This window comes from Arachis hypogaea, chromosome 18 (genome assembly GCF_003086295.3).
Source record: "Arachis hypogaea cultivar Tifrunner chromosome 18, arahy.Tifrunner.gnm2.J5K5, whole genome shotgun sequence".
Taxonomy (NCBI): Eukaryota; Viridiplantae; Streptophyta; class Magnoliopsida; order Fabales; family Fabaceae; genus Arachis; species Arachis hypogaea.
Window position 1 is genome coordinate 126,016,756 of NC_092053.1, and position 16,931 is coordinate 126,033,686.

The 16,931-nt window shown below is 33.3% G+C and overlaps 1 protein-coding gene across 50 annotated transcripts; it reads right to left on the reverse strand.

The window, feature by feature from the left end:
- Nucleotides 1-6,022: 6,022 nt before the first annotated feature.
- LOC112770722 (ATPase GET3B) lies at nt 6,023-11,827 on the reverse strand. Of its 50 annotated transcripts, none has more exons than XM_072224337.1 (15): nt 11,471-11,827; nt 11,293-11,354; nt 11,067-11,213; nt 10,874-10,981; nt 10,714-10,761; nt 10,304-10,627; nt 9,438-9,708; nt 8,774-9,053; nt 8,498-8,697; nt 7,862-7,948; nt 7,136-7,241; nt 6,879-6,937; nt 6,665-6,782; nt 6,449-6,517; nt 6,023-6,353 (listed from the first exon to the last, which is right to left on the reverse strand). In XM_072224337.1, the coding sequence occupies exons 9-11, from the start codon at nt 8,660-8,662 to the stop codon at nt 7,188-7,190; spliced, it is 306 nt and encodes a 101-aa protein (XP_072080438.1). In that variant the 5' UTR covers nt 8,663-8,697; nt 8,774-9,053; nt 9,438-9,708; nt 10,304-10,627; nt 10,714-10,761; nt 10,874-10,981; nt 11,067-11,213; nt 11,293-11,354; nt 11,471-11,827; the 3' UTR covers nt 6,023-6,353; nt 6,449-6,517; nt 6,665-6,782; nt 6,879-6,937; nt 7,136-7,187. The 50 variants fall into 50 exon arrangements, 47 of the variants coding, with proteins under 47 accessions (XP_072080438.1, XP_072080412.1, XP_072080413.1 ...); XM_072224311.1 differs by having other exon boundaries at nt 11,067-11,225; nt 11,471-11,789; XM_072224312.1 differs by having other exon boundaries at nt 6,879-6,948; nt 11,067-11,225; nt 11,471-11,789.
- Between the last annotated feature and the right edge of the window lie 5,104 nt (nt 11,828-16,931).

Consider the following 16,931-nt stretch of genomic DNA (forward strand, 5'->3'; position numbering starts at 1 on the left):
AAATTATATATACCAGTCTTAAAACGAAAAAAATTTGATTTTGATATTATTATTTTAATTTTAATTTAGTTTATTATTTTTATTTTGTTAAATTTAAATTTAAATATTTTAACTTTAAAAGATATCATTTTAAATTTTAAATATTCTAAAAATAATTATTACAATAGATAATAATTAAATAAAGGATAAACTATAATGAATAATTGGATACCCAACTCCAATTAACAACTCATTTCTACCTACAAAAGAATTACAAATAATCCACATTAAACATAAATTAAAGCCCACAAACTACCAAATCCATCTTATTAACGTGCTACACATTAATTAATTATTACTGATTTTCATAATAATAATCTCTTAATCTTTCCTAGCTCAACCTACTACTACTTAAAATAACACAGGAGTTGTCCTCCTATCTAGGGGTGGCAAAGCGGGCCGGTCCGCCCCAACCCGCCCCGCCCCGCCTAAGCCCGCCCCATAAACGGGGCGGACCGGCCCGCCCCGCCAACTAAAATGGGTTCAAAATGCTAGCCCGCCCCACTTTATGGCGGATTGGCGGGTTGGCGGGCTAGCCCGCTTCTTTTTTTTTAAAAAAAACAAAATTCATTAAAATTAACCAAAAAATAATAATTAAAAAATTAAATACAAATAAAAAATAGTCAAATTATAATATAATTTTTTACCATTTTTTTTAATTTTTAATTTCAATAAAATTGTTCAAAATAATATTTGTCAATAGAATCATCTTTATTTTAAAAAACAAGTCATATAATTTGAGCATATATACGAAATTGTAAAATAAAATAAATAAAGTTAATAACTAAAAGAAAAATAAAAACAAAAAATAAAAAAAAAGTGTTTAAAATTCTATAATTATTAATTTTATAATAGTAATCACTCTTTTATTTAATACCAAAAAAAGAAAAATAAAAATCTTCGGCCCGGCGGACCGGCCCGCCCCACCCCGCCAAAACCCGCCAATTTGGCGGTGCGGGTTTGGCGAGTTTGTTTAATTTGGCGGGCTCTAAATCCTAGCCCGACCCGCTTTTTTTAGCGGGTTTAGCGGATCGGCCCGACGGGCTCGACCCGTTTTGCCACCCCTACTCCTATCACCATATCACCATGTCATTTCTGACACTTAATAGTGCATCATAATTGTAACATGGTTTCTTGACTATCTGGTGAAGTCGATATCTAGCATTTATAGATGTAGAAAGAATTATTTATCTACACCGTAGCATTCACCATTAATTAAAGGGGTTGAATACAATGCATCAATTGAAAGATCCTGATCGAGTGTCCTCCAAACAAGATTCTATAAAAAATATGAATAAAAAAAAAATTGGAGACTAAAACTGTATAACAATATAAAATGCATTTTTATTTAAATAAAAAAAATTAAAAATAGCTTATTTAACGGTTTAACTTGAAATTAAAGAAATTTACAAATTTAAACATTACGTGTATCAGTCAGTGGTACTAGTATAGAGAATGTATCACTACTTTTTGTCTCTCTTCTACTCCATTTTTGCTGTCAACCAGAGCAAAAATGTGACAAAAAACACTGATATATTCGCTAACAATACGTGCGAAAATGAAAAACTGAATTTATTTTATTTTTGCTTTTAACCGTGATTGCATAAACCGTTTAAATTTGATATTAAAAAAGGTGATTGTTATGGTGTCTAAAAATATTTGTCTAATTTACTAAAAAGGGTTAAAAATTAATATTTAATTTTTAAAGTATAAAAATAAATAATTATTAAATATTCAAAATTTGTCATAAAAAATAAGTTAAGACAAAAGTTAAGTAAATAGGCACCAAGTTATAGGCATCATAGAATTCACCATTAAAAAAAATACAACATTATTAAAGATATAATATTAATGTTACTTTCTCCTATCAGTTTAAGTTTTTAAGATAAGTAATTTCGGAACATGATATCAGAATTCTAAATATTAGAGATATAACTATTAATGTCACCTTCTCTTACAAAGATATTCATAGATCATATCCGATTTGTAAATCTATCGTGTTTATCCGAATTCATTCAGAAATTTTTTCATATGATCCAATTTGCAGTCTTATAGGATCAATTACGAATTTTATGTAGATATATGCAAATTTAAAAATTTGCAAAAAATAAATAAAAATATAAAGTGTAAGTTTTATTAATTCTATTAAATTTATTAATTTTTATTAAGTTTATTAATTTTTTTTTGTAAATTTTTGTTTAGTTTTACCAAATTTGGTTAATTTTTATTAATTATTTATTCATTTTTATTAATTTTTTGTTTCTGCGAATATATCTGATATCGATTTGATCTAATTGATAATTTTAGTGCAATTTAAATTGCAATTTTAATCATATATAATCCGATATGATTCACGAACACCCCTACTTATTTAGCAGTGAAAATAGTTTGACCCTCTATTTTATTATTTCGCGAAATCAAAACCGAGAGAGAAATAGAGAGAAAGAGAGGGGGTACCAAAACCTTAAAAACAATGAGAATCTTGGCATCTTAAATAAGAGTTTTTGCATTCGATGTTTAATATGCACTTATTAATTTTACACCATGTAATCTTTCACAATAAGTGTGTTCCGTCGTAGAAGACTTGATGAGGCATGACATAATATTAAGGGTGTTTATGAATCGAATTCGATTTGTAGATCTATGATATTTTATCTGTATATCTAATTCGAAATTGCAAATTTGATTCACATGGTCATTGGATCATATCCGATCCAATTCGCAAACTAGAGGATCGGATCGCGAATATAAGTAAGTATTCGCGATTCGATTTCCAGATCCGCAAAATAAAAAATTATTAAATAAATAAAAATATATATAGTATAAGGCAACCTAATTCGGAACCCTATTTCCTATCCCCTCCTATTCACTGTCTCTTTCACTCTCACAGTCTCATGCCACTTCCCAATAAAAACAAAAAAAAAAAAACAAAAAAATATTAATTGAAATTGAATAAAAAAGATATATTAAAATTGAAATAGAAACAAAAATGATAGATTGAAATTAAATACAAAGATAATCACTCAACTTTTTATCTAATTTTTTTATGCAACAAAAAAGGACTCCTCAACATAACTTGTTCACACCATAGTTTGGGAATTAAATCCAAGAAACTCACTCAACCTTCTACTCAATTTTTGGATGCAACAAGAGAGGGACTCACTCAACTTCACTTGTCCACAATATGGTTTTATTACGAAACCAAAAAGGACTTTTTTAAACCTCTAAATCACTTTGTATTAAGACTACAATAGTTTATGAGGTATTTATAACCTCTTATTAGGAGGTTAAAATACAGAAAACTCTAAGCCCACAAACATAAAGTCCAATTTAGTAACTAAATAAACAAAATCAAAATACATCAAATTAAATTAAATATTCTAAAAATATAAATTAATAATTTTTAAAAAATATTTAAATTTTTTATATAATAAACATTTGAAGCACATATCACAAAAGTTTAAATTATTAGAAGGATATAACATGAATGGTTATATCTCTAATCTTCCTCCTATAACATCCTAACTCTCAGCAGGTCCGGACAACTACAATCATTAGGCATTACCATTAAGTCAACCTAAGGTATTCTAGACTCTATATTTATTTATATAATATTGAATATGTAGCATTATTTGTAATCGAATTTTTCGCATCACTTTATATTAGTATGAGTTGTTAAGACAGAAAGATAAAGTGATCATGAGTATAGACAAAAATAGAATACAACATATAATATTAATAAAGTTTCACATAAGCATTTAGACAGAAATTTCAGACATACAGGCCACACAATACCTCAATATAGACGTAAACTCTCTTAATATATTATATAGATATTATACATACTCTCATGCAGTGATGGATCCAGAAAATTTTAATAAAAAAAATTTATATAACGTGATAATAATTTTTATAATAAAAATAACGTATATATAAAAAATTAAATATTAAATTATCTATTAACTATTATATATCTGTGTATAAATACATATATTATTTAACTTATTTTCAATATGTATTTTATATTTTAATATATATTTTATACAGATAATTATTTTTAATATACATATAACATGATTATTGTTATGATTATATTTTGTTATTATAAAATATTATTAGTATTCAAAATATCTAATATATAAATTAAAACACTAAAATAATAATTTAAATAATAATATATAATTTAAAATTCTATTGTTTTAGATTTTATATTTTTAAAAAATTAAGTGATTTTTCTCTTAACACTACCATCAAAATTTCTCTCTTTCCATATATATTACTAAACAATTATTAAGAAATTTATTTCCCAACACAATTAGAAGCCGACTCTTATTGATATTTATAGTTAAAAAAGTTCTTTCAATTAATACCATTGCTACGTAAAAATTAAAGCTAATTTGAAAAGAAGATAAATAATATTCTTTTGAGTTGATTTTTAAAATAGAACACTAATTTCGTTTAAATCTGAGAATTGATAATTTTAACGAATATCTAATATAAAATTTTTAAATTGACGATTAAGTACCAAAAATTGAATAAAAATTATTGTGGGGTCAAATTTAATAATCTAATGGGGGCAAATAAATATTATTACCATATACTACTCAAAAAATTTCAAATTGTAGTGAGGGCGCTTGCCTCCACACTACTACACTTGGAACCGTCCCGCTCTTATGTGACTAATCCAACCCAAATTTTTGCCTATTTAAGAAGTTTTTAGGTTGAAACTTAGTACTAACTGATAGCAATAATAAAACCTAACCCTCACAAAAATGCTAACAAGTGGAGAGAATCACTCTAGCCTCCTATAGTAACATGACAGGTGTCTTTCAAGATACTAATATACTTCATAACGAACAACAGCTTCATTGTTCAGCAAATGGCACTGTCAACTCCACTTGTAGAAAACGTGGAGGAAAGGGGATGAGAACTTACGATTCCCAACAGGATACTAATGAGAGGACAAAACGTATATCGATCCTAAGACACCGCTTTATCATTTAGATCGTCGTACGTTTATCATACTAACCCTAGGTTTTAGTGTTAGCTTCCGCTTATCTATCCTAGTCTCAATCTTTCAGTAACTATTCCCTAATCTATCACAAAGTTTAAGTAGCAGAATAGTAAACAAACACAAATTAAACATATAATACATAAAACAGAGATTATTCAAACCACGGAGAGTAGAAACATAGTATAACACAGAAAATACACAATGCACAAAAAATATGATGCATGCCTGTCCTAAGCAGACCATGAACTTATGTGTTGGTTGACTACCCGCACCTGACATTACGCAAGACTGAGTCCGAATATGGTTCCTCAACTGAGTCGGTCAGGTATATGATCGTCATGGTCGAAACCATGTCCGTCAAAACACTGGAAATCATTGCAAAGCTTGACGCCAATATATACATCTCAAGTTGAGGAACAACATCGTCATACAGAGGGCATCCCGATATCATTCCGGCACTGGCTAGGCGGAATAACACCTTCATTCTTTCAGGAAGTCATCACAACTAGAAAATTGGTTAATACAGACAGATTTAATCTTTATTACAGACGGATTTTTAGTTACCGACGGATTTTGTCCCTCTATAAAAGCCTCGTAGGAAATTATTTACCGACGAATTTTTTTCGTCGAAAAATTACCGACGGATTTTTACCAGTTACCGACGAATTTTTCCTCGGTAAATTCTCCCCTCGATTTCCCTAAAACGGTGAACTTTTTGATGGATTTTCCGTCGGTAATTACAGATGAATTTTTTGACGGATTTTCCGTCGATAATTACAGACAGATTTTTCAACGGATTTTCCGTCGGTAATTGGCAACAGATTTTTCGTTTGTAATTTGAACATTGAAAAATCATCTCACACTCTGAATACAGACAGAAAATCCGTCTGTAAATCTGTCAGTAAGGTAAAATAGCATTTTTTTAGATATTTTTTATTACAAAATAAATATAAATTTAATGAATACAAATTTTCATCTAATTTTCATCTGACTTGTATCCAAACATTCATAGTATTTCAAAATATCAAACATGATGTTTGGTTTTGACAATGTATCAAGAACAAAGACATTTAGTAATCTCCTCTAAATAGTCCAATATCATTAGTATATATTTCTTACAAGAGATAATCATTTATAAATTTATTTTGATTTGAATTGATTTTATGACGAGGGCTTCACTTAATTTAATTTTCCTTGCATCCATCTTGTGAGCATGTCAAGTGCGGCTTCTAGTTGGTCTATAGGAAGAAACAAAACTAGCAGTAGTACGAGATAAGAAGTGTTTTCCCATCAATTCTTCCTGTTAACAGGACAAAACAATAAAGCAGCATTAACATCTGTAAACAATCATGCAAAAGGGGCAAATAAATACAATTAACATGAATGAAATTCTACCTTGATCATTCCAAGTGCAAATACAGCCATGTCTCTTTTACTAGCTGCATTAACTGCACATGCTGAACCCTGCTTTTACAATAGAAACACAGTAAGGGGACTGCTAATAGACACACACTAATTCATAATATTCTAACAAGACAAAGTCAAGTCACTGGTTTTCTTCTTATAACTTAAGAATGTAGAAACTAAAGTGCATTATCAATTTTTGTATACCTTTTTCAAACTGCATAGATCCTGGCAAACTGCATCTGGTCCTCCTTTCCTCAAAAGTTTAATGGAAACAGAAGTAACTGGATGCAGGTATTCGACCACCAGTCTTCTCTTCTACCCACTAATTGGATAAATGTCTTTTAAAAAAATTATTCTATGCCAATATAAAAAAAAGTCAGCACAATCCAGTAATAAAAAGGAACAAAGAGGCTTTTACATCACGCAAATTCGAAGATTTGTAGCCAAAGGCGGCATCTTTAGCAAACTCTGTGTCCCCTGCAAGAATGCTGGATATGAAGCTTATAGAAGATGTCATATTCATTCATTTTCAAATGTTCAACAGCACATAACTAGAGAAGATTAAATCTTGTTAAACAAGTTTCATAACCTATTCCCATGTATGGTTGTTTCTGTGAGATGGAAGCTATGTAATACAATCTCAATTTCTACCATCAAAAGCAGTGGTTAAACTACCTAGCTAAGCTTCAGTAGTTCCAACTACTTTCTCAACTTCAGCAATGGTGTTTCAAGCATCATCGATTTCAGAACCTTCCTTCTCATTTGATTTCTCTAGCTCAGCCTGAAAGAGGACATAAAAATGGCCCACATGCCATGATTCCATGAATCAGAAGCATAACATATAGACTCAATTTCAAGCATATGTGCAACTTGAACTTGCTATTTGAAAACAGAGAAAACAAAACAAAAATATAGATCAAACATAATGAAGAAAGAAGTACAAATTATTTCAAACAAATAAATGAACCTTCATTGGCTTGCTTAAGAGAACAAAAGTAATTGCACAATAGATTTCTCTTTAGTTTTCAACTTCTATATTTCAGTTTAATACATTTTGGAAAAGATTTTGTTATAAAATTTTTTAGCAGAGTACCAATCAAAGCAGTGCCTCAATCTTCCACTAATAAAATAAATAAGTTGTTTATCACATTGAGATTATGATTAGATGAAGAAAAATGAAGGGACACACAGGAATCAAATCAACAAATGCTGCACTGATAAACTCAAAGAAAACCCAACTCATAACATCATTAATGGGTACCAATACCATCATCCATTGGAAACAAAAATCCAAGGCATGAAATGCAAAGCATGTAAAATGTTTGCAACATGAGAAAACAACACAAAACTAAGGCATAAGTTAATAACCATGGAAAAAGAAAACAAGAAAATGTACATTACCAATGCTCCTTTTAAATCCACGAGTGCGGCCTCAAGGCGCTTGTGGCAATCAGGAATCATCATCCTAGACTCAGCCAGCACATTTTCCTGCCCAAAATATCAAGTCAACAAATAAAACTTGCAATCATTATTCACCATATCATCACTGACCTTAGTGATTTCCCAAAAACAATTAAGGAGGAAAATCCACACCCTACTAAGATGTACAATTTAAATAATTCAATCTAATAATAACTATATTTAAAAACAATCACATATTATTTTTGCATAAATAGATAAATTGAAATTAGATACCTGCTGCTTGAGATCATAAGGGTTAGCACCCTTCTCCTTCATGTCAGCAGTTTTTGCAGTTTCTCTCTCAACTTCCTTCTCATAAGATACTAATAGAGTAGATACTTGAATGCTAGAATTATTATAGCTCTAAATTTATTTATCTCAAACCTTGCTTGTTTTACCTTTGGATATGATTCTTATTAATTCATGCATGATTATAAGTGGACTTATTGCAGTGAAGTTGTATCCATATTGAAGAACTACTAATGAGATTGTAGCGTTACACTTCTGAAGTTTTATCCATATTGAAGAACTACTAAACTAAACAATCAAGAGATTTTTCTTGGTCTCGTTAGGTACCTGAGCAAAATAGTCGCTTAAGGAGTGAGCAGGGTCAGTTGAAACTATCATAGTGGGGTGCCCATGATTTGCAAATCTCACTACAAGGGAGACAGCACAGCTTGTTTTTCCCACACCCCCTTTCCCACTAAGCATGTAATACTTCCTCTCCTTCCCTGCCACCATCTCGTCAAATCCACAAACACCTTCTGTGCAAGATCCTAGTAACCGCACTATATTACTAAATATAAGAGCAAATTAAAATATAGCAGAAAATGGTGTAGTGCGATTTCTCACTCTAATTGAAGAAGTCCATCGTAGATCCCAGGCATCAGTGAAGAATGCGAGACAACAGTAGGGATGATGATGGAGGTTCAAAGCAGAAGCAGAACCAGCTGAAGAAGCCTCCATAGAAGAAGACAAAGACTGTGTTTAAGTGAAGAAGCCAACTGAAGAAGCCTCCATTTAAGCATGGATATTAGATTTGCATCCATGATAAAGCATTCTGCGCTGCTATTATAGATGTGTCCACAACTCCACATGAAGCATCCATTTAAGTGCATCTAATTGTGCATACCTAACTAAATAGACAGTCATCTATTCATATATAACTCGGTCATTGAAATTATTTGACTCTTAAGTCTTATCCCCACTATCTTAAAAGTTATATAACATACAAGATTTGATTGCCTAATAGTATATATGCATTATCAGCATCAAAATTGATCTCATTACTAAAATTAAGACCAATAGAGAATGCTAATATTTTTATTCAATTTTTCATAGTCACCACCTGAAGATTCTATTGTCAATTAACGTGGACATTCTCAAATAGTATAATACAACAGAACCTAAAACTCTTAACAAGCTCAAGAAAGTCCAATGCAATGAAAATTGATTGAAAAGCATTATTAATTTGTAATAACTAATAACCATAATCAAAATAAAAGAAAGAACACACCTTCTGGTCATCTCTGGGAACATCATAACCACTGTAATACATCTGACCTACCAAGACCTGCATGTTTATGTCCCCAGCTTTAGCTTCTTTCAGAGTGTCTCTGAACCACCTTTCACACAACCTGCAACAACCCCTGAAAGTGGCACACGCCCATTCCTCTCAATTCCACTGCTACTATCCATCTATGATTGATAACCCTTCTTCAAATCACTGCAACTTCAGCAACTTTCTTTTTTTCTTTTTTGGGGGGTTGGTAACCGCTAATGAGAGACTGGGAAAAAAGGGTTTCGTAAAGAAAAAGGTTGAAATTTTGGGAAACTAATGAAAAAAATCAAATAATGGGTATGTTTCAGATTGAGCTAAAAGCTTAAAACACTAAGAAATATAGTACACAGAACTGCAAACTGGATGGCAAAGCTGAAAACCTGTAGGTTCATTCAAAAAATTTTAACATAGGAGTTCAAGCACTGATGCTTCTCGATAAAATCATATCCAAGAATCAGGTCAAGCAGTGATGATATAGACAAGAATTTATACATGGAAATTGAGAGTAGCTAGCAACGTATCTTTTTGCTAAGATGAATAGTTGTAGACAAGACAGTTTAGTCTGTTACTATATATAGCTTGATGAAAAATTACAAAAGCATTGATAATGAATATTATTATTTAGTGTGCATAAAGATATATTCAAAGACATGCATGCAAGCAATGTCACCTTAAATTGGTAACCCCAATTCTATTGGAACGTCTACTTGACACCTTACTCCTTAAATGTGAATGATAATGAAGAAGAGTATTATTAGAACAAGCGTATCCGTATCTCTATCATAATCAAGTCTCTATCTTGGTGCACTCTGCGATCTAACCTTAGCTCTAGAAGAGTGCGTGTTGGACATGTAGTTGGGGTGCCCTGCATTGCCATGGAAGGAGCACCATGCCTCCTAGATGATGATGAAGACAATAATATTTGCGGGATGTTATCGGCAGTTCTTGAACACACTTCTTCTTTTCCTTTCAATGACCTTAGTGGCGGTTTTCATGTGTCTACTTCCAGAATCTTGTCACTCATCTTCTCCTCATCGTCATCTCTATTTTCTCTTTCTTTCATCCATCACTCTAACCAACTCGAACCAAACCGTGCCCCCCCTCTCCCACTCGCTGTTCTAGAAGTTCGCATTGGAACTACATCTCTGCCACCAGTTCAACAAGAAAACTTATGTGTTAATAACTACTAACATTTAGATGATTAATATGAGGAAGAATTAGAATTTTATACCTTCAAAATAGAAGATCCATCAAATTTAGTAATATATTCTTCAGGGACCTTCCAAGTCATAATTAAGAAAACCTAAGGTCACCAAGTTCAAATAGAACAACAAGGCAACACACAATAAACAAGTTTCAAGAGTACAATGACAAAAAGAAATATTAAATACCTTTGGTGAAGGTAGAACACGACCATCCACTTGAGTAAAGCCGATGCTTATAGAGATTTCACAATTTTGAAGCATAGGTTCAGAACCATAGTTACTGGTTTTTAGTGCCTAACAAAATAATAATTAATAAGCTTCCTTAACCAAGGCATAAGCAGTGTAACCACATCACTTAAAATTTAGAATAACAACGTACATCAGATAAAACCCTCATCCTCTCCGGTGGCTTCTGCCTGGACTTCTCTACCAATGAAGCCCTTTGAAGCGTGGACAGCGTGGACTTCTCTACCAACGTTAAAATAGTCACTTCTTTAGTACCATCATCACCATCTCTTATACCTTTCTTCAGAGAAAACTTGCAAAAATCATCAAAATCAATATCAAACTATGAAAGTTAAAAACTATAGAAAGCAATAGCCTACCATGAATTTTAGGTCAAAAAAGCTTCGATTGCAGAAAATAATTCATCAAAATCAGAGTAAATCTGTAGATTCAAACAAAGCACAAAAGCAGAGTATGATAAACCTAAAACTGGCACAGAAAAATTGAGCCCTAAGATTTATCACGAAGAACAGAATCACAAAATCAGGATATATATACCTGAAATTTGAGATGGTTACGAGAAGAACTGAGAGAGCGAGTTGAGATTAGATGGAAGAGGAGCCAGAGGGAGCAGATGCGACGAGAGCGGCGGCAGAGAGAGCTCTGCAACAATGGGAGTAGATGCGATGAGAGCGGTGGCAGAGGGATCTCGTGCAACGCAAGGGATGACAGAGAGAGATTGTGCGACGCAACGGCAACAACAGCAGCGGTGGAAGAAGCAGAAGTAGCAGCCACGGAGAGAAGAAGTAGCTCGTGCTACGGAGAGAAGAAGAAGCTCGTGTTTCATTTGGAAGAAGCTCATGTTTCATTTTGGTTTAATTCAATATTTCTGACGGAAAATTTTAAATTACAGACGGATTTTCTGTCTGTAATAATTTAATAAAATATAGCATTTTGTCGAATTAATTACAGACGAATTTTCTGTTTGTAACCATTTCTCACGAAAAAAATTAATTTTTTCGGCAGAATTGTCGACGGATTCTCTTTTTCGTCGATAATTTATGCTAATTCATTTTTTTTGTTTTCCGAAAAAAAATTCCTCTAAAATTTCATCTGTATTTCTGTGGGATAAAATTCGTCGGAAATATCCGTCTGTAATAACTAGTTTTCTAGTAGTGCATAAACATCTTAGGGCTTTCCTTCATTATCATTATTCATTCATCATATCAATTCTCTAAGGGGTCCGGCCCTTCTGTCCTTAGTCTTTTTCTATGATTACTATTTTGTCCTTATGCATACATTTTCTTTTACTCTTGAGACTTTTAAGTTCTCTTTTCTTCTACTTTCACAAAATCATCATCAAACATCAAGCATGAACTCAAGAATATTCAAGAGACAATCTGAACTATCCTAACTCTTACCTCCTCTCCAAGTTACTCCTTAATTTTCTTAGACACAAAAATCCTCCTAAACAAAAACAACACACCAATTAATGAAACTTAGGCCTTATGGCCGAACCAACAAGAGAAGAAAAGGGAGTGATTTCTCACCCTCTTGAGCTTGATTTTTGGCTAGCTTGAATGTTTTCTTTGAAGTTCCTAAGAAAGACTTGCTAATCAAGAAGAGAAACAACATAAATTTCTTAAGAAAGCTCTTCAAGAAATCGGTTGGTGAAGGAAAGAAATTAAGAGATTTTCTTCACTAACCTTATGAGATTCAAGTGAAAAATGAAGAAGATAATGAGAGGAATGATCTTGATTCTTGTATTCTTGAGAACTGTTCTGATGGAGAAGAAAGAAAAATAAGAATAGAAATTGGGTATTTTGGTGAAGAAGGAGAAGGGTGTTTTGGTCTGAAGAACAGTTTTAAAACTAAGTTAAACCTTAGGACAATTTTGTGTGCCAAAAAAAGTTAGGGACGAAAACAATTTTTGGCCTATACCTTAGGGACCAAAATCGTACTTATCCCTTTCCTTTACATGTAAACAGGTGGGGATAATCTGATCGCATCTCGTCTTCTAGTTCCCATGTATGCCCAGCTTCGGCGTTGCATCCCCACGCTACTTTGACCAAAGAAACTATTTTGCCTCGCAGCTGCTTATCACTCTTATCGATGATCTTAACCAGGGGTTGCCGGGTATGTTAGATCGTTCCGCAATTGTACTGTCTCTGGTCGCAAGACATGACTCTCGTTAGGATTATCTTTCTTAAGCTGAGAGACATAGAAAATATCATGAAGGTTGGACGTGGAAAGTGGATGAGCTATTTGATACGCAACTGGACCGACTCTTCTAAGGATCTGAAAAGGGACCACGTACCTAGGGTTTAGCTTTTTGCTTCTAAGGGTGTAACCTATACCGGTGGTAGGATTTGCTTTTAAGAAAACATGTTCACTTCCCCTAAATTCTAAAGACTTACGTATATTATCGGCATAGCTCTTTTGTCGACTATGTGCCTCTGAATCTTCTTGTGAATCTTCTTGATCTGAGAGGTTGTTTCCTGCACCAAATCCGGACCCAACGCACTATGTTTTTCTCTTTGGTGCCAACACATCGGAGACTGACACCGTCGTCCATAAAGAGCTTTGTAGGGGGCTATTCCAATACTCTGTTGATAACTATTGTTGTAGGTAAATTCCACCAATGGCAATTGCTTGTCCCAGTTTCCCTATTGCTTAATTACACATGATCTCAGCATATCTTCTAATGTCTGAATTATTCGTTCTGACTGTCCATCTGTCTGTGGGTGATAAGCCGTACTTAGATGCAGCTCTGTGCTAAAAGATTTCTGAAAAGCTCCCCAAAACCTTGATGTAAACCTCGGATCTCTGTCGGAAACAATTGAAGAAGGTATTCCATGCAGTCGCACCACTTCTTGAATGTACAAACGCACAAGCTTTTCCAATGTATAATTGGTTCTGATCGGAAGAAAATGAGCCGACTTTGTCAATCTGTCCACTATAACCCATATAGCATCATGCCCAGTCGACATTCTCGGTAATCCAGTGACAAAATCTATGGTGATTCTCTCCCATTTCCATTGAGGATTTTTGATGTTCTGTCTCTATTCCTCCCATGCATAGCTTCGGCTATTTCTTTAAGGAGAGAAAGAAAATATGTGCCTTATATAACATGTAATTAGTGAGTAAATGTCACTTAATTAAAGGAGAAAGGCATGCGTCGCGACACGTGACACTTTAAGTGCTGCGTGTCACAATTTTGAGCCGCAGTCAGTTACTGAGTCAGCAAGGTTAAATTTTTAAATATCTTAGAAGGTAATTAAGGTAATTGGGGATGGTAAAAACTCAAATAATTATCTCAAATAATTAAGGTAATTGGGTAAATTACTAATGTAAATGACATTAGTAAAGCCAAGCTTTTTAAAATTTTTCGGATCCAATATCAAGTGACCATCTTTCGTCAAATAAAATTAAATAATAACATAATATTAATATTACATTATTATTCATTTTATTTAAAATCGTAGAAAAAAACTTATCATAGACGTTACACGAATAAAATGTAAAACTCGCATACACAACTCTAACGCAAAAACCAGGATGTTACAAACGGCTAGGTTGGAGAGGGACGAAGGAGGGAGACGTCGCAGCAGCCTGGGTGTCGACGGAGCTAGCGCAAAGAGGAGAAGAGGTAGAAAGGCACTCTCCTTCGTTAAAGTTCCTCCTGAAGATGCGCAACCTAGAGACAAATGTCTGGGTTAGCTACCAAATGTGTCGGGTTCTGGCAGTTCAACCGACATGTGAGCTCACGGCCAGTAGAATAGACACACATCATATGCATATGTTTGAATTGCTTGCTTGTGTTTTAATTGGGTTTGCCTATGTGATTATTATGCTTACTTGCCAAACTTGCCACCTGCTGTAATTGTATTCTACTTGTGTTTGTCTTTGTCTGTCTTGCTTATCTGTGTGACTCTATTGGATTCTGGAGGACTTTGAAGGATGGAGATGAATCTTGGAGGGGATTGGTTAGAGTTTAGTTAAGTTTAAAAACCTTAAAGGACCACCCTGATTATGGTTTTCGTCTTTAAATCTTTAAGTTTTATATCGGAGTTCTAGGATTGCCTCTACCTTTTTCGGGACCTTATTTATTATGTATATGGGCACCTTAACCATACTGGAAACCCTCGGTTCTCATCCCATACGATATTATTGTTTTTCAAATGCAGGTCGAGAGGTACCTCGCTAGGCGTTTGGAGTTCTCTGCAGCAAAGATGGACTTTTGGGAGTGTACCTTTTGTTCTATTTGGTCATATCTACATGTATAGAACTTTCCTTATGTATATCTGTTTTGCTTTTTCACCTCATAGAGGTTTATGGAGAACTAGGGTTACCTTTATGTATTTTGGGTTATGGGTTTCATATTTATGTACGTAAATATTCTACGGCCAGCCTTGGCTTCGCAGGCTGAGTTAGGAGCTTGTTATTTTGTACTAATGATCCTCTATTCTCATTTTCTGTATATATATGTTATGAACCTTAGCTTTCTTTGTACGCAAGTAATCCTTGTTCTTGAGCATTGCGCTTTTAATTTCACGGTTTTGTTTTATCTATTCTTCAAGGCTCCTAATATACTATGTTCTTTCAATTATTATACGTATATATATTTTATTTTAGAAGTCGTAATACCACACCACCTATGTTTTACGAATTAAGCATAAAACTTTGTGTGGTAGGGTTCGGAAGGTTTTGGGTTCGCGGAGAGGGGGACAGAGAGCTCGCCGCGACGGAGCTAGCACGAAGGGGAGAAGCTGGAGGAGGGTAAGGAGACGTGCGGCGGTGCTGTGGTGGGTAAAGGAGAAGAAGAATGGTGTCGATTCCCTCTCCCTCCTTCTTCTTCCCTCCCCTTTGCATAATTCCCTTCTCCTTCTCATCCATTTCTTTCTCTTTTTTTTTTTCATTTTATAATTTTTTTGGTTAGTGATACATGTTCAGGAGGGCATTTTTGTCATTTTAGAGACAAGGGATAGAATGGTAATCTTGTCATATTCAAGGATCTGAATACTAGAAGAATTATACTATGACGGCCTTGGACATCAAGGAGATCAAGAGTTCGTCTCAAGAAATGGCGGCAGCTCATAAGGCCCATTGGGCTATGTCAGTACAGCAAGAGACCCAACAGTATTTTTTTTGAAGTCCAGTAGAAATACAAATTGGCTATTAATTTTCGAATTGATTAGGATTTTATTTTAGTTAGTTTTGCTGTTAAAGTTGTTGAAAGATTTGATTTACTTCTGATTTGCTTAGTAGTATTTTTAGAAATTTTAAATTTAAATCAAATCTGATATAATTTAATAAAATTAAATCTGACTTAAATTAATTATCATATATCTTTAGGATTTTAAATTTAAATCACGTATAATTCAATAAGATTAAATCTGATTTAAATTAGTTATCTTATTATTAGGAGATTTAAATTAAGTTATCTTATCTTATCTTTTAGTTAGTTTATTAGCGGACTATTTAAACACCTTTGGTGAGACAATTTAGACCATTTTTTATGAATAAAATTTTCCGTTGTTTTATGCACGTTTTCATGTGTGATTAAGTGAGGTGAGTGATTTGCTTCGCTTATTGCATAAAGAAGATTGAAGGATCCAACACTAAGGTAATTCTTTGTGCTAGTCTCTTTTAATTTTCATCTCTCTAATCTAGGTTGTCAAGATTGAAAGATCCAACACTAAGATAATTTGCTAGTCTCTTTTAATTTTCATCCCTCTAATCTAGGTTGTCCATGACAGGTTCTAGTAGAGAACCCTTTCTGGTGACCTAAATTGCTAAGAATAGGTTTCTTGGAGGTATAATAGGAAATCTCCTTATCTATCATTTATGTTTTCGTGGTGTGTCTCGAGGGGTGTGTCTTTTTGTGTCATTCTTTTTCGTATCTTCCTTCCAATCCTTCCGTTAGAACTTTAATACTTCGAATTTATTAAACTCCCTAAAACTCCAATAACTTCTTATCAGTTAGGAATAATTTGGTAATAAAATTTAAAATTTAGAT

What these genes read in the sequence shown, in the direction of transcription:
- LOC112770722 (XM_072224301.1), bottom strand. An exon ending in GTGTTCTACCTTCACCAAAG is followed by an intron (nt 10,786 to 10,873) that starts GTATTTAATATT and finishes TGGTGACCTTAG; the next exon opens with GTTTTCTTAATTATGACTTG. An exon ending in ATGGATCTTCTATTTTGAAG is followed by an intron (nt 10,628 to 10,713) that starts GTATAAAATTCT and finishes AACTGGTGGCAG; the next exon opens with AGATGTAGTTCCAATGCGAA.